The 18651-nt window shown below is 40.8% G+C and overlaps 1 protein-coding gene across 1 annotated transcript in view; it reads right to left on the minus strand.

Annotated features, from left to right (window-relative positions):
• Positions 1 to 9546: 9546 nt before the first annotated feature.
• The window catches only part of GNG2 (G protein subunit gamma 2), a 126542-nt gene continuing 117437 nt past the window's right edge, over positions 9547 to 18651 (minus strand). The window contains exon 3 of the mRNA XM_056134062.1: positions 9547 to 9989. Within this exon, the coding sequence (XP_055990037.1) occupies positions 9861 to 9989 (129 nt within the window). The 3' untranslated portion in view covers positions 9547 to 9860. The remainder of the gene's footprint in view (positions 9990 to 18651) is intronic.

The raw sequence follows: 18651 nt of genomic DNA on the forward strand, positions 1-18651 counted from the left end.
CCAGGCTGGTGCTCCAGGATTGCACCACCAGGCTAGGTATCAAATGTGGCCTTCTGATATGCAGAGCATGCACTCTAACCTGTGAGCTCTCACTCTAGGCTTTTAGGATTATCATAAAGTAGTTTGACTCTGTAGACTTCTTTATATCCCAGGTAACCCAAGAGTGACTGAAACAACCTTTGAGAGTTAGTTATCAAGTAAACCGAGATCACCTATTGAGTGAAGTAGTGTTGTTTTTTTTTTTGAGAAGATGTGCCAGTATCCTAATCCTGTAACAGTTTTCCTTTGCAAGCATTCTGGCTGTGTGTGTGTGTGTGTGTGTGTGTGTGTGTGTGTGTGTGTGCGCGTCTGACATCTCCTGATCTGTGCTGTATGTTGTATTGCAGGCCTGAGTGGACAGAGAATATTCCTGGAATCGTACAGGAAGTGGTGTAGGCGGGAGAGACGGAAAAGAGCAACAGTCTTGCCAGGAGCACCTCAGGTTGAGACCTTGAAACTGTGTTTGCATATCCTGGATATTAATCCCTTATCAGATGGGTACTGGGTAAATATTCTTTGCCATTCTGTGGGCTCTTTCTGTATTTTGGTCATTGTTTCTTTTGAAGTGCAAAAACTTCTTAGTTTGATGTAGTCCCATTTGTTTATGTTTGCTTCCACTTGCATGGTCAGTGCTGTTTCATCCTTAAAGATGTTTTTAGCTTCAGTGTCGTGGAGTGTTCTGTCTACATTTTCCTCTGTGTACCTTATGGATTCATGTCTGATATTGAGGTCTTTGATCCACTTGCCTGCCTCATGAGCAAAGGAGAGAAGGCGGCTGGAATAGAGAAGGGATCACTAAGAAAATGATGGCTGGAGGAATCGGTTGGGATGGGGGATGTGTGCAGAAAGTTGATATAGGACCAAACATGATAACCTCTCAGTGTCTGCATTGCAAACCATAATGCCCAAAACTAGAGAGAGATTATGGGGAATAATATCTGCCATGGAGACAGAGGGATGGTAGAAAGGGGGGGATTATACTGGGGATATTGGTGGTGGGGAATGTGTACTGGTGGAGGGATGAGTGTTTGATCATTGTGTGATTGTAACCCAAACATGAACGCTTGCAAGTATCTCATGGTGACTCAATAAAATTAAAAAAACATGATTTACTTCACAAAGAAAGAAAGAAAGAAAGAAAGAAAGAAAGAAAGAAAGAAAGAAAGAAAAACCTGTGTTTGCAGTAGCCTTTGTTATGAGATCTTCTCCTCATCCCTTCCTCAAACAAGATTTTGAGTGAAGGCTGGGGGCTTCCTCTGTCAGATCACAGAAGGACCCAGAACTCTGACCTTACAGGGAGCAGTTGTTATAATAGTAGTTAAAAGGGGAAAGATTTTCCTCCCCTGCAGTTTTGAAGGAAAAAAATAAAATACTCCATTCCTGTTAAAACACCCTTTGAAATCCCTAAAAATTCCTTAAAGAAAATTGAGGATGTAGCTCAGTTGTAGAGTATTTGCCAGTATGCATGATGCCTTGGGTTTGATCACTGCTACTGCAATAAAAAAAAAAAAGGAGCAGGATGTGGATCAAGAGCTCAATATATTTTGTATGCTGGAGCCTCAGGTTTGCTTCCCAGCACTACATGGTCCCCCAGATTGTGCTGGGAGCAGCGCCCAGTACCAAGCAAAGAGTAGCTCCAAGCAATGCTAAATATCCCCCCCAAAACGTCTGCCCTCTCATCCCCCCCAATATCCTGGAAGAGGCTCTTTGACACCAACAAAAGTTTTCCCTGCACAATTAATACTTTTTGGTACCAAATGAGCACAGAGATTTGGAAAAGGAAGTGTTGACAAGAAAGAGTTAATTGGTTTATTCATTCCAGATAAGTGAGTCAGAGGTTGGACGTTTACAAGCAATCTGTTTGTAAGCAAAAGAGCAATCTGCTTATTTTATAAATAAGAACAGATTTTGGACTTTTCTTATGATCTCCCTCTTGTGTACTTGTATATCAGTTTGCATTCTGAGAGATAGTTTAAGAGTTTTTTCTTTGCAATCAAGACAGATCTAGGTTCACATGCTTGAGTTCCCACTTGGGGTGTGTCCACCTGTCTACATGTCAAAATCCTTATTGGAGAATGGATATACATTATTTTGCATCTAACTCATCCAATGAGAGGCTGACAAGGTCTTGATGCAGGTAGTTTATTGGGGCTGGAGGAGAGGGTGATATCTGAGGGTCAAAATGCAGGAAGAGAGGAAGCAAAATATAGACGAGAACCCAACAGGGTGTGGTATTGGGTTGGTTGTTATCTTGGAAAATTGAGGTTCAATCTTTCCTGAGATAACCCCCTGTCCCTGAGGATCACACAAAAGACCAGATAAAATGCAACTCAGAATTTTTCTCTGAAGCATGGGATCCTGGGACTGACATTCAGACTCTTACCCCTAGGTAAGGATTGATACACCTCAGCTCCCTGGCTTCCAGGAAAGAAGGAGATTGAACAGATGTTTACACCACAGCCGAAGTCAGAAGTGGATCACAGAGGGACACAAGGCACAAATACCTGCTGCAGGTGATAAATGCTATTCATGTCATAGTTGCTGTGAGAGCAAAGTAAATATCTGTAAGGGGCTCAGCATGGTGCTGCACTTAGTCAAGTGCTTAATAAGTGTTTTGCATCACTATTGCAACTATAGCTGCTGTAGCTATCAACATCATCATATATTAGTATTTTTTATGTTTTCTTGAGTGAGAGATAGGGATATATTGATGGTTTAGAAGAACTTCAGGAGTGGTACCAAAGCCACAGCCTGCTTGATTTCCTATGACTTATGACCAATGTTTGTAGTTATTATAGCATTTACTTATTTTCTTCGTGTGTGTATATGTATTTTGTTAAAATTTGGACACAACAGTGGGACAGATTCTCAGTGGATTGGAATGCTTGGTCTGCATGCAGGAGTCTGGGATTTGATCCACATGGTACTCTAAGCACAGCTGGGAGTAATGAGCTAGGGTAGTCTCCAGCACTGTCAGGTGTGGCTCAAAAACAAATAAAAAAATTTAGTACAATTTAAAAACATATTCTGCCAGTTTCATGAAATGGAGAAATGGTTGCTAGCCCTTGCTTTGGATCTATGCTGGTTAACAGAGCTTCCTGCCATGGAGAAAATGTTCTGTATCTTTTGAAATCTCCCGATTGCTGTTAAATACATGACCAGTAACTGCATGTGATATTTAGGCATGTGTACTGGAGAGCATACTTGCACACAGGACCTCCAAGTTCAATTCCTGGCACACCATGAACCCCGAAGCACTGCTGGGAACAACAGCCAAGCACTCAATCCAGAGTCGCCCTTGAGTACTATTATTGCACATCAGTCCGTTGAGCCATCTCCCCCGACACCTATTTTTTGACTTAATCTTAAATCTTTCCTCCTCTAGCAGCATTTTAATTTCTTAGAACAACTATACTGTTCTGCCCATGTGACCCAGGGTGCCTCCCTAGCCAGGTTCAGAACCTAGGGCCTATTTCAGGGATACAACCAGAGCAATACTTGCTGTTATCCTTATTCTGTGGTTGTTCAGCTGGTGAGATATAAGCGTGGAGCTGCGGACACTATTCCAGCCTGAGAATTAAATTGTCATTGTCTGAGAATGGAACCAGCACAGAGGAGAGCAGAGCCAAGGGATGAGCAAGGCAAGATCACATCACCCAGAGCAGCTGGGTTCTAGCTGAGCCTGAAGCAGATCCTACGTCTGAGCGCCTCAGTTATCAGCCAGTTTCAGTTATGTGCCTTGACACCAAGAGAGTCCTAATTAATGGACATTTATGAATGGGAGGGATAATGTAGAGGAGGAGGAGATGGGAATCAGAGTGTGGCCGACACTCAGAGACCCTGAGCTAGGGTTAGAGAAAGAGGAAGGCTGGATAAGAAGTGAGAAAAAGGAAGTACAGCCAAGAGGTGAGAAGGAATTATTCACTTTCCCCCCACCCCCCATTTGGATTTGGTGCCACATTTGGTTCTCCTGGTTACACCAAGGACCACTCCTGGCTCTGTTCTCAGTGATCACTCCCAGTGGGGCTTGGGGGACTATCTGTGGCACAGGGTTGGCTACATGCAAGGCAAACCCTTTAGCTTCTGTACTATCTTTCCAAGCCCTCTCCAGTCTTGTCTTTGCTTTGAAAGTTGCTAGCAAGCAGTATTGTCTAACAACTTCTTTATCACTCCTTTATAATATCCCTTGACTTGCCCTCTTGTGTTTGTCTCTAACAAGCTTGCAAGGCAAATGGGTCAGGTACGCTTGTTTCCATTCTCATGCGGAAAGGTCAAAGGGCTTGTTCAAGGTCACCCAGGAACTGTTGCCATTTTCCAGCTCATGTTGGTTTGTGCCCAGCTGGAATAGAAATGAGCACCATCTTCCCTGCACCTTAGGGTGGAGGTGCACTCTAACCCCAGGCGTCTCTGATTTTGGACAAGGAAGAACATGAGGAGTTCTGACTGAGGAAAGGCCTGGGAGTCCGTGACCCCCTTCATTAAAAATAAATTCTCCCTGAGTCTCCTGGTTCTAAATAGAAGAAAATGTAGATTTGGGGCAGAACCAAAGGGAAAGGGATTTCCCTTGGCAAATGATTTGCAATTTGTGGATTGGAGCTGACCCAGCTGCAATTCCCACGTCATTGTGAGTGCTGTCTGAAATGTGACCAGCTTATTAAAGAGTAAGAGCTGGAGGCAATCCCCCCACAGGGACACTACAGAACAGGAGCAGAGTCGAAACCCACCGGCTCCCTCCTCACAGCAGCTCCTGTTAGCAGCGAGCTGGCTTTGCACCCACACATCCTGTGCCAGCTCCCGGCACCCACTGGCTGCCTGCTACAGTGGGAATCAGAGCAAACAGACTTATGTGAGGCGGTGCTCTCCCTCTTTGCTATGAAAAATGAGCACTCATTAATTCTTTATTCAGTGGTCTTCAGGCTACTGCATTGCAACGGGGATATTTTCAAATGCCACTACCAGAAATTCTGCATTGGGTGGAAGCCTGATGTCTGCCTTAAAATTTTTTTTGTCTCTTTTCTTTTTGGAGGGCTATGTATGCTGTGAAGCTCAGGGGCTACATATGACTTGGCTTGGAGCTCAGGAGTTGCTCCGGTGATGCATGGGTAAAACACCTGCACAGGGTACCAGAGTACAAACCTGAGTGTCCAGCATGCAAAGCATGGGGTACAGTGCTTCCCTTTTTTCTTTCTTGAAATTTCATGATTTGCAGTAGTATTAATGATTTAGGTATACTGTGTTATTGTATCGCCTCCATCCCCAGAGTGCCAATATCCCTCCACCACCGCTCTCAGCTCCCTTTTTCACCTACCCGCTCCACTTGGCTATGTCAGTTCTGTGAGCAGAGCCTTGGGGACTGTTTTAATTTTTATTGGCATCTCAGGTGATTGTGAAGCTGGTGGTCCTTGGGCCCCACAGAGAGCAACGCAAATGGATGAAAGCATCTACCCCTGTAAGGTCCCTAGGGACCCTAAGAAAAATTCCAGAGCTAAACTCTGCTAATTAGTAACTCTCCCTTTCCTGCCCCCTCCCTAGCAGAGCCTTAGCTGTAAGGCCCTTCCTTATTGGGATGTAAATTCTGAGACCATTTGTTGACTCTTCCTTGCTGGGTTGTAAATTCGAAAACCATTTGTTGGCCCTTCCTTATCTGTTACCTCTGTTAGGAACTTTTCCCCTTATCCCCTCCACCAGAATGCAGTAGCCATGAGCAGAGAATCAAAGGGAGCAGGTGATAGCCAAATGTCTGAGTTACCAGATACACACTAGCCACAATGCCTATGTACGTAAATGCTGATCTTTGAATCTATACGCTAAGGAGTAATGTACTTTTAAATGGATTGGTTAAGAAAGTATATGTTGTTACAAATTTATTGGCTATGAAATGTGCGGGCTTTGCTGTAATGGCCCATGGAGGTCTATACAAGATCCCCTTTGAAGAAGTTCGGGGTCTTGCCTCACCTATATGACCTGCGTGTCTGTGTAGGCAGCTCGACCCTGGCTAGCCAGTCTTACAATAAACCTTGCTTGCTCTTTGCAGTCTCTGGAGTCTCTTCGTCATTAAAGGGAGATCACGATCCGCGTCCTAACACCCCAAGAAGCGCCTTCTTCTGGGCTGAGACCTCTGAATCTGCCCTGCTTCTAGGAGACCGAGCTGTACCTTTCTCAGGGGATTCTCCACTCACTGGCAGAACTAGAATAATATACAGAGAGCTTTCATGACCAGATAGTTCAGGAGTTCTCTCTGTGCAGCTGCTGAATCTAGAGCTCCAAGCATTTATTTAGTACTTGTTTTATGTGTGTTTTGGGTTTGGGGGATATACTCTCAAGTGCTTAGAGGCTAGCTAGTACTTGTTTTACCTCATGAAGAGCATTAGGACAGCATTTCCTGCATTCATTATTTTCTGTTTGTTTTTTTATTAAGAAAATCTCCCCGTGGCACCCTCTAGCATTTAGAATGTGCTGTCTGTGGTGTTCTGCCCTCCAGGCCACCCATACGACATTTCCTTGCTTTGTCTTCCAAGGAGACAGAGAACCAGGGAGGATTGTGAAGAGTTTTATGTTGAGATTACTTTTTAAGGGAACCATAAAGAAAGTCAAAAGGATTCATATATACCACCTTACTTGTTAGGTAAACTCTTCCTTCTTAAACCGACCACACTTCAAAGACAAGGTGTGCCATAGGACTGCAAAATAAAATCACTGCATGAGCTGAATCTGAAAATTCCATTTATTAAAACAAATACATTGCTTATGTGGGATGAAAATGCACACATCACATTCAGGTTTTCCTGCTTTAACATCTCTGCATTTCCCTCTCTGAAAGACACTCTACAGATCTTATATAGGGAATAAATGAGCAATTCTTGAGCTGGGAAAATATTAATGTTTCTAACAATTGACCATAGCCAGGAGCAGTCAGAAGCAAATATTTTTAAAAAAGTACAAAATTCCTGAAGACGGCATGCTTGATGTCTCAAAATTCCTTATGTGAATATGAGAGTATAGAGAAAGAGTTTTTAATTTTCCTTGGTAAACAATCTATTTCAAACATTATTAAAATTAGTAAAATTATCCTCAGTCCCAAGTACTTACTGGCAATCTGTTTTAAACTAAATGTACTTGGTTTAAAACTAGAAAATAATGAAAAGCAAAATTAATATTAAGAATGATGCAGAAAAAAGTTGTTTTTAAAAAATAGAGTTTGCATTTTAAATAATAAGGATTGTATTAATGCTTAACCTAATGCCATGGCATATTTTCATTACTACCCAAAACATTAGTGAAGTTTCCTATCAGTCACTCCTTCAGATAAAATTATGCTGGTGAAAATGATTGTTGAATTAAATTCTTTAAGAGAATTAAAGCTCTTCAGAGGCATAAGTAATCAAAATATTTCCCCTGCCCCTTCAACAAGTGAAAATATCAATAAGCCAAAACCCATTTAAAGACTTTGGTATCATAATTACAACTGCAGGACATAAAATTATGAAAAATCCAAAACATAATTTAAACTTAATTTCAGTTGGGGTGTATTTTATGCCTTCTCTCTCCTGTTAAAAATGTTATAGACAATTTGGGACATCCTTAACTTTTCATTACCAGAGCTTTCTTGTGATGCCTCCTAAATGTTTTAATTCTACCCTGTAATTCCTAAGATCTAGATTTATGTGAAAATATAAAAAATCCTTCTAAAAAGAATAAATCGTGCCAATTATAAAGATCATCAGGGTCTCATAATGATGCCTTAAGAACTACTAAAGAGTGCTTCATTCATTGTTTATATGGGGTCACATATTTTCAAAGCATATTTTGGCTAATACTGAAAATGTATAGCGTTTTAGCTGATTCAGCAGTATCAGTCAACTGTTGGCCCAACATTGTAGTTTAAGAATGCCCTGCCAGATTTGTTTCCCCTTTATGTATTCATCAGCTTCCCATGGACTATTACCAAAGCTCCCAGATTTGAACAGAAGTATATGGTTATAGAAGCACATTTACTATTTTGTAAGTGTAAGTGCCTTAGTATTCTCTTCCTCCCATTCAAGCATGGCCTCAATTGCATGTTTTTATTTTTATTATCACGCCCATAAAAATAAATTATTTACCAAGTTTCTGGAAAAATCTTCCTTAACACTTCATATATGTTTATCTCCTTTTTCCTCCCTCTCTACCCTCCTCTTACTATGTTTTTAAATGGAAGGAAGAAAATAGAAAAAGTAAAACAAATACTTTGGGCTATCAAAGCAAACAAGAAGATATAAGAGTCCGTCTTTGGCCTGAGCATGACCCGGAGAAAAATCTAGAAAGGCTGCCGGGCTGCATTACTAGTGGAGGCTAGAGCTGCAGTGAAAAGTCACTTTCAATCCTCTCCTGGGATGAGAGAGCTCTAGCTGCAAAGCAGTTGTAGATAAAGGCCAAAAGACTCACAAATGAGTACAACAGAATCAGGAACAAAAGAGTTTACTGGAAAATTTAGGGAATGCAAAATAAAGACTATCTCAGTGGATTAGGGAGCCAGAGCCTTTTGTGGGCTAGCTAGCTCTGGGGGGAATCTCTTTGCCCCCCCCCGCCCCCCTTTTACCCTGGCTGGTAAATGGCAGGGATTCTGAGAATTAGTCTTCTGTAGAATCAGGGGTTTGTCACTCCTGGTACTGGAATAGAGGAGGGTCACCATTTTGAAAAGAAGAGTTCAGAAAGTTTTCCTTTCTCAGCAAGTATCATGCAACTGAGAGTTCGTGCAATTTAGGAAAAGGAAATTTACTCTACCGGATAACGACAGCACTCACCACCAAGGTGAAGCCTTCCCTCTCTGGCTCGAGGGCACCTATGCTGCCCTGCATCCTGGATGATTAAAACGAAAGACTCTGAAATCTGGAAAATCTGTTGAAGAGGCGTTTAGGCCAATTTTAACTTGGAGGTATTTTAGGCATGGCTAAGGCTCTGAAGTAATTTCATTTTTCAAAATCACTGAGGTTTTTCCTCCCCAGCTTCTTTTCTCTCTCCTTCCATTTTCCAGCTTGATAGTAAAACAGCAAAACTTCTGAATGGATGTAACATAGGGACATTTTCATGCAGTATTACCCCAAAATTGCCACAAATATATGAAAGCACCAGTCACAACACATGGTTTACTTTAACTTGCAGAATCAAAGCTATCATGTACGAATGTTAGGAAGAGTGATAAGAAAACACAATCAGCATTGTTGTTACCATGAGGATAAACCATGGGGAACATCTCCCTAAACACTTCGGGTGCTCATCCTTGGAGTAACATCTTACTACAAGTCCAGCCTTATCTTCAAAACTATGCTAATGAGAAGAGAATAAAGGGGAGGGGTACAGAAGAAGGAAAGAAAGAAAAATAAAGGCACAAAGACTCAACATCAATGCCATTAAACCGAATCACAGCTACACTGCACGACTCAGCTTATCGAAAGGTATTCTAAAGGAAATTTTCATTCACAGATTATACATATCTCAGCTCAGAAAAACTGTCTGCTTGAATTTTATTATCATTATTAATTTTTTAAAATACAGAGAAGAAACAGAATGTTTGGGGAGGGATAGCAGAAAAGAAATGACACCGATTACATAGTCCCCTGCTCCAGGCGGCAGTGCAGGTATCCGACCTCTTCACTCAGGCTGTACAACAGCTTTCATTCTCGTAAAGGGGTCTCGTTCTTTAAACATGCATAGCCTGGAGTTGCCAGGCTGGTTCTCTCTCTCTCTTCAAATGCTGTGGACAAGAAAGGTGCCCACTTTCCTAAAAACTCTACATCACTGTCTCAGGAGCCCCCGAGGCTCTGCAGGCTTCTCGTGAAGACTTAAAGGATAGCACAGAAAAACTTCTTCTCCCTAAAGGGGTTCTCTGAAGCAGGAACAGGGGTCATCAGCGGATCCTCCTTGGCATGCGCTTCGCAATAGGCCATCAGGTCTGCGGCAGCCTTGGATACCTGGGCAGGAAGACAAAAACAACTGCAGTTTTAGATCAGGCCTTGAGGAGGGGACAGTCAGCCCAGGTCCAGGATTTGAGTTCAGATCCCCTCTTCATCACACACTGTTACTGTCACTGTCACTGTGCTCCCGTTGTTCATCGATATGCTCGAGTTGGCCCAGTAACGTCTCCGTTTTGAGACTTGTTGTTACTGTGTTTGGCATATTGAATAAGTCACAGGTAGCCTGCCAGGCTTCGCCATGTGGGGAAGATACTCTCAGTTGCTTGCTGGGCTCTCCAAGAGGGGCGGAGGAATTGAACTCAGCTTGGCCATGCTGGCTGCATGCAAGGCAAATGCCCTAACGCTGTGCTATCTAGCTTATGTAAATGTGAGCCTCAGGGTCCTCCTCTACCAGTAGGAAGCTGCTGACACTGAGTGAGTACACAGGAGTCAGAAAACAAGTTAGGAATAAGGAGGAGCTGAGAATGGCACTTAGGCTGCAGAAAATGAAGGAGTTGCTCACTGTTGGGAGCACCAAAGTGTCCACCTTAAGACATTTTGTGCAGCCCAGAGAGCCAGTGTCTCATTCAACTGTGTGTGTCCCTGCCTTTTCCTTATCCAGGGCTGGAGGATGCAAGGGCTAGGGGCCATTCTGTAAGTCCAGTGTGAACACAATGTAGGCTTTAGGTTTTATTAGCTGAAGGCATGGCTCTGCTATTGACATCAAAAACCATGTTGGTTCCTTGATTAAGAAACAACGGTTAGGGATGCTTTATGTCACTTTCCCCATTTTATCTTGTCCTTGAAAAAAAATGGGGGGGGGGGGGCTGAAGCAGTAGCACAGTGGGTAGGGCGTTTGCCTTGCAAGTGGCCAACATGGCCAACCCGAGTTCGATTCCTCCACCTCTCATGGAGAGCCCGACAAGCTACCGAGAGTGTCTCACCCACACAGCAACGCCTGGCAAGCTCCCTGTGATGTATTCTATATGCCAAACACAGTAACAAGTGTCACAATGGAGACGTCACTGGGCCCGCTTGAGCAAATCGATGAACAACGGGAGGACAGTGACAGTGATCTTGTCCTTGAAACCTGTCATGAACGGGGCCTCCTCCTGGATATAAGTGCATCTGTTCCAGAATCTATCCACACTGAAGATTTGCTCTGGTCAGTAATTTTCTGTTACACCAGCTCACTTAAGAGTTTTTCCTGCAAATGTTTCTGCTGTTGTTCATCAACATGTGCAGACTCAATCTTCACTTGCATATTACGTGCTGAATGAGTCTGAAAGGGTTAAGTCACTCAGAGTTAGATTGCACTTAAAACTACAGGTAGATTGTGCCTTTTCACAGCATACATGAACTTTCTGCTATTGTTGTTACAATCCTGGCACAAATGAGAGACAGACACATCTGTGTTTGGTCATGAAACCAGGTCACTGGAAACTTATTCATACATGGTTCTCAAATTATTGCTGGTTTTGCTCTCAATGAAGCAGTTATTAAGGGTAACAACTTCCACCACTTTTTTCTTATTCTTTATTTTGCGGGGGTTGGGGTAGGGGGTAGGTGACACTTGTCAAGGCTGGAGGCTACTCTGGCTCTGTGCTCAGGAAAGGTCACTCCCACTGCTCAGGGGACCATGTGATGCTGGGGACTAAACTGGGGTTGGTTGCATCCAAGGCAAGTGTCTTACCCCCTGTACTATCTCTTGACCTCTTTATTATTTTATTGTTTTGGGGCCACAGCCGATGATGCTCAGGAGTTACTCGTGCCTCTGTGCTCAGGAATCATTCCTGATAGTGCTCAGGAGACTGTATGGGTTGCTGAGGATTGACAGTGGGTGGGACATGTGCAAGGCAAGCACCTTTCTGCTGGACTCTTTCTGGAACCCTCTTTGTTATCTTTCTTTTTGATGGTGATGATGGTAAATTAGGGTATGCCTGAATGAATTAGAAATACTATCAGTTTTTTCTCCTCTTTTTGTAGGCTTTAGATCTGTGAATTTTGTTTGTAGGTCAAATACTCAATGGTGCCTTTAATTAGTTAATTAACTAATTAATTAAGGGCCTCTCCAGAGGGATTGGTGACACTAGAGCTTTACCTTACAGTGCTCTAGAGGCCAAAAGATGCCAGGGATTAAAGCTGGGCTCCTGTGCATGCTAGATTGCAACCCAAGCCTCCGAGCTATCTGGATTTTGTTGGTACCAGTAGCAGTGGATTATAAGTAAGCTCAGGAGACACAATGAATAAAACAACATTAAATCAAACACAAGGTAAAATAATGCTGTCAAGAGACCTGGTAAACATAAGATAGATGAGACTGCTGCTACCATAAAACATGATCAAGCTCTAATGGCTATGAGGTCAGAAGGCAACATACATCTTGGAATGTCTGTTCTATATTCAGTTTGCTTTAGATATCTATTGTTATAGATTACACCAGAGTTTATAGTACATTGATTGCTTGATTTGTTGTTTAATGTAGTTGATATATTTCTTTAATCAGGCATTGTGCCCGAGAGGGAGTCCTCTTGGATGTCTGTTCAGTGATACCAGCAAGGCTGTAATTTCTCACACTTTTGTATCTGCCTGGTGAGTAAAACTCAGGTTCAAAACTGTAATGAGATTAAGGGGGCTGCCTGGAGAAACTGCTTTCGATATCTTTTGGTTTCATTGTTAATCCATTGGTTAGTTTTTCAGTAGTGGTTTAATAATTTATGAGTACTTGCAAATTTCTCTCTCTCTCTCTCTCTCTCTCTCTCTCTCTCTCTCTCCCTCTCTCTGATTTTTGACCACACCTGGTGGTGCTTGGGAACAAATCTTGGTTTGTTGGTAAGGGATATTTCTAGTGTTACTTAGGGAACAATGCCTGCTGGGGATCCAATCTGGAACTCTTGCACGCAAGGCATGCCCTACAACCTTTGAGCTATCTCCCCAGCCCTGAAAAGATGCTTGATATAATTTTATTCTTAAATTTTCTAAGACTTGTTTCATCACCTATTCTGGAGATGGTTTCATGTGTTTTGAAGAAAACACATGAATGTGTGATAGAATGATCCTCATATTTCTTTTGAAACAGTTTAGCTCAAGGATAGTTAAGCCCAACATTTCCTCACTGATTTTCAATCCTGATATTTATCCATTACTGAAAACTGGTTACAGAAGTTCCTTACTATAATTGAATGATAATTTTTCCCTTTACATATATTGGTATTTGCTTTTACATTTAAGATCTCTGATGTTGGGTGTATATATAAATATGTATATATTTCTACTAATATTTGTGATTGTTATGTCTTTTGCTGAATTTAGTTTTATTATATAATCATAGGTAGTGATTATATAATAAGTGCTGTCCTAGGCAAAATTAAAGAGGCTAGATTTGCTCATATTTTTTATTTGAATACTTGACTATGAACAGTTTCCTTTTTGACAAATATTATTTGATCTTATTTCCTCCAACTAGATTGTCGCCTCCTACAGGCTGTGGTTCAGCACAATGTTAGATTGTCACAAAGTCAGAATTCTAACAATAATTAAAATAGTTTCTCATACTTAGCAATGCTTACTATCTGACAGGACGTGCTAATCATGTTATACACAGGATCCTGCTTAATACTGCATTAATATCTTCATTTTATATGTGGGAACTTGGTTAAGTGCTTGGTTAGATGTTTGTCCTAGAACTTGGAATCAGTAGCAGAGTTGTGAGTCTTTGTGTTTTTCACTTAATCTTTTAAGACACTCTTTCTAGGCTGAAACTGTCAATATTTTCCCTTAACTTACAATCAGGGACAGCAATAGTCTGTCTAACAAATAATGCTTGCAGACAATTTTAGCTAATGTTTTGCACACAACTACTTTCACATTTCATATCTATCGACCTATTTCTTCCATAAATACTTTTCCAGTAACTCTAGAAAACCTCTCCCTTTTATGTTGCTGAATTCTTCTCCAAAAAAACCCAACAAAATCTCAATTATTATCTTCTTAATTGCCATCTCTATCGAAACCACCCTATTTCCGGTCTCCATCTTTTTCCATGATTACTTTTAAATAAAAAGTGACCAATTTGGGTCTGTATGTAGACAAAATGTTCCCCCAAATTCAGATATTGAAATTTCATGTACTAACATCATGATATTTGTCAGTGAGGCCTTTGGAGGGTGTTTAGGTCATAAGGCAGAGATTTTAAAGATACCCCAGAGAGCTTTCCTGTTTCTTCTGCTGTATGAGATTACAGTGCGAAGATAGTCATTTATGAACCAGGAGACAAGCTCTAATCAGACACCAAAGGATGATCTTAGAATTTCCAATTTCCGGACCTTGAAAAACAAATTTCTTCTGCTTATTTCATTCTAGTTTTTGGTGTTCTGCTCTGAAGTCTTAAATAAGTTAAGAGAGTATTCATGGGAAGAATCAGGTGTTAGGCTGTGAAGTTCAATTGTAAAAAAAAGTTGCATATTTTTCACTAACCTAATAGCAATTCAATATTTCCTTCAGTTACAGACAATATGCTACAGTAATAATGCAGTCCCTGTGACCTAGTCATTAAGAGAAGTCAGATATTGTCTATCATATTGTAGTTACTGTAGCTTTATCAATGCTCCCATTTATGTTTATCTGCTTTATAGTTATAGGCCACCATTTGATCTCTTACATAATCAGCCAACAGAAGAGTACATTGTCATACATTATAAAAATATTCTGATAAACTCTAATTTAATATAATCAGTTTCTTTTGTAATTTAAAAACATTATTCTGAGAAGAGGGCCAAACAAGACCTTAGCATGAAGGCAAATATATCTAAGGTCTCCCAAAGCTTAAGAATCTCAGTTGGAGGATCTGGAGAGCTAGTTCAATGGGCTGAAACATATACTTTGCATGCAGGAAGTCCTGATTCAATTCTTTGTGTTAGATGGTCCCAGAGAATTACGGGTATGACCTCCTTCCCTCCAAAACAATTTTTTATTGGGAATGACTCTACTTTTACAGCTTTTCTAGAAGTAGTAGTATTCATACCATACTTAACCTGGTGTTTTTAAAACAAAAATTAGCTGATATTACTTCCCTTCTTGTATCTTTCTAATAGCTTCCAGTGATACTTTGTAGAAAACCAAGAATTCATAGAATAGCATGTGGATCCTGCATGCTCTGGTCCTGCCCATCTTATCTATAATTTATGTTATACCATTCTTCCATCCTTATACATTAGGCCACTTCAAGTTTTGTGAGAACTCTGACATCTTTTCTGCTTCAGAGCTTCAAATATTCAATTTCAGGAATTACTCTTCTCCCCATTAACTCAACAGACTGGCTCATTCTTTCTTTCATGAGTGGCTTGTTAAAGTCTTTATTTCTTGATTGATTTATTTCCATTTTTCAACCACACCTCGTGGTGCTCAGGTCTTAAGTCTGCCTCTGTGCTCAGGGATCACTCCTGGTGAGGCTAGAAGACCATAAGTGGTACTGAAACCATGATCCTTCCTTACCCTCTGTACTCTCTTCAGCCCAATTTTTGAGTCTTTACTGAACACTTCCTCCAGTATTGACTTTGCACTTTTCCATCTGAAAAACAGTTTTCTCTACTTGCAATTGTGATCATTGTTTATTTGCATCTGATAATGCTCTTTCCTTTTAGTTAGTATGGTCTATGAAAGCAGGAATCAAGTACTCCATTCACCACAGAATCAGTGTGAACAGTCTGTAGACAATCAACTGCTGGAGGAATTCTCAAATATAATCTTCAAAAATGTCCTATTCAGCTAATATTTAGTGGGTGCCTAGTATGCTGGCACCATTCAGGATGCTTGAAACTATGAGGAAATCAAATACAAAAAAATTCGTAACCTATGGAACTTAAGTGCTTTCCTAGATTTCTACATCTGAGCACCTTCAGACTATGAGACTGACATGTTGCCTACTGCACTAAGGAGGCTGGAGTAATAGCACAGTGGTAGGGCGTTTGCTTGCGCACAGCCAGCATGGCTGAGCTGGGTTTGATTCCGCTATGAATCATTATTCAAAGTTTATGAAAATAAGTCTTGTTTGTTCTTGGTTTTATAAAAATAAGTCTTGTTTGTTTGTTTTTGGCTGGTGGTGGTCAGGGCTCACTCCTTGCTCTCTGGTGTGCTCCTAAGCATGTGGAGTGGCAGGGATCAAACCTGGGTAAGCCAAGGGCAAGGCAAGCCCCCCTACCCACTGTACTATAGCTCCAGCCTATAGCTCCCATCTCTAAAAATAAGTCTTGATTAGTTAAAAATGTTTCAAACTTAACTATACCCAAATATTTAAGATAATAAATCCCATCATGCCACAAGATAAATTTTTTTTAATTATTAATTTATTTATTGCTTTTTGGGTCACACCCGGCGATGCACAGAGGTCACTCCTGGTTCTTTACTCAGGAATTACTCCTGGCGGTGCTCAGGGGACCATGTGGGATGCTGGGAATCAAACCCGGGTCAGCCACGTGCAAGGCAAATGCCCTACCCACTGTGCTATCGCTCCAGCCTCGATAAATTCTTGATGTCTACAATAGCATTTAAAAAAATCAAACATGCAATACATAAATTCTCTTCCATAATGAGAAAAATTAATTAAACTGATGCAGATGTTAAAATTAGTAGATAAGGATATTGTTGAATAGCTATAATAAAGAAGACAGAGAAAGGCAAACATAATAAAGAGAGATACAGAATATATTCGGCAAAGCCTGGCAAACTATTAGTTTAGAAATCTGATGTCATTAGTGATAAGAGAGGAAGTGGAATGGTGGACATGAAAACCTCACTGGAATGTGCTTAGGAGCAAATTGGGCCTCTACTTATATTCTTTCTACATGATTCAGTCTTATGGCCATAGACATCCATAATAGGAAGGAATGGTCCTGAGTGGGGACTTGGTTCACCACAGAAAAGCTGGCAAAAAAAAAGTCAGTTTCCTCATTGGTAGTGAAGGGAGTCATTAAATAATACAGAAAACACAAACTGAGGGTGTAGGACAGAAACTGGTAAAAGTCAGTGTGCACTGATGATTCCACATTCCATGTACAAATAAGTATTGATCGGGGCTGGAGCGATAGCACAGCAGGTAGGGCATTTGCCTTGCAGGCAGCTGACCCAGGTTAAATTCCCAGCATCCCATATAGTCCCCTGAGCACTGCCAGAAATAATTCCTGAGTACAGAGCCAGAAGTAACCCCTGTGCATTGCTGGGTGTGACCAAAAAAACCAAAAAAAAAAAAAACCCAAGTATTGATCAAGCAGATACAGGTGTGTGTATGTGTGTGTGTGTGTGCGTGCGCGCGAGCGTGTGTGCGCATGCGTTTCTGCTTGTGTCTACTAGTCCTGTCTACTGAAAGCACTTAGGAGTACCAACACTTCAGCGATTAGCATGCCTAACATACTGAACTTGATTTTTAAAACACCAGGAACTTGTGTTCTTTGAAGAAAAGGATAATTCCAGGGGAGAGGAGGGCAAGAACAAGAGGATTCTACAACCCTGTTTTGTGCTTCAACTAAAGAAGCACTATAAAAATGATGGAGGCTGCTCAAAAAGACACTGTGACCAGAATTCTAATATTAATCAACTTAAACATCAAAATAAGTGATGATGACAGCAGATTATAAGTCACTGACTAAAATAAAAATAATAAATTCATATCAGTATAATTACATAAAATTAGAATATTTGATAAGGAATGAAATAGTTTCATAATTTAAACAAACTTCAATATTTCTTTTTAAAACATATAACATGTTTTAGTTGGAATTTTTGAGGAAGGGGAGGGGGAAGAGAAAGACAGAGAGAGAGAAGAAAAAGAGAGAAAATGAAAGAGAGAATATGAAAGCAACATGATCAATAGAAAATGAGGCCTTCTCCAGAGTGGAGAAAGAGCTCCAGTACACATCACAGAATTAAAGTATTAAAGTATGAGAGTATACATCTCAATAGAGGAGATTCATGTGACATGTGCTCAGCACCACACGTACTCAATGGCAATACGTGGGCACAGGCAGAACAAGTGCGCCATCTTCAATATTTCTTTACTACAAAGGGAAGAGGAATAACTTCATGGAGAAGCCTAGAAGATATGACTTTAATCAAGTAATCAAATATAACATCACATGTGACAATCTGGAATTATACCACTTATAGAAACAGATAAATGCCAACATTTTGTTACCGGAATAAAATCACAAAAAGAATCAGACAAATCCAAACTGAGTGACAATCTACAAAATAAATTATATCTTTATTATGGATTACGTTAGATTAGTGATTACGGTCAGAGGATTATAATCTTTAAACTCTTAAGACCATGAAAATCAAGGAATTCTAGAGAACTAGGCTTGACATGGCAATTAAATGTCATGTAATTCTGAAGTGGGTGTTATTGGGGCGACTTGCAATATTTAAATGCAGTCTAAGGATTAGAGGCTGTAATGCAAAAGTCATAGCACTGCTGTCTATGACTCCAGAACCAAAAGAGAAAAAAGGAGAAATAAAACTAAGCTTGTTGATGATGGACATGATTAAACAGAGAAACAAATGTGAAGATTCAAGGAGAGAAGGAGGTGATAAGACTGCTCCTGAGAGAGCCAGTGCACAAGGGAAGAGTTGGTTGGAAATGAGCAGATCGACAACTGCTGAAACGCAATTTCCTGGCATTCCCACC

The sequence above is a fragment of the Sorex fumeus genome, unplaced genomic scaffold, assembly GCF_029834395.1.
Source record: "Sorex fumeus unplaced genomic scaffold, SorFum_2.1 ptg000098l, whole genome shotgun sequence".
Taxonomy (NCBI): Eukaryota; Metazoa; Chordata; class Mammalia; order Eulipotyphla; family Soricidae; genus Sorex; species Sorex fumeus.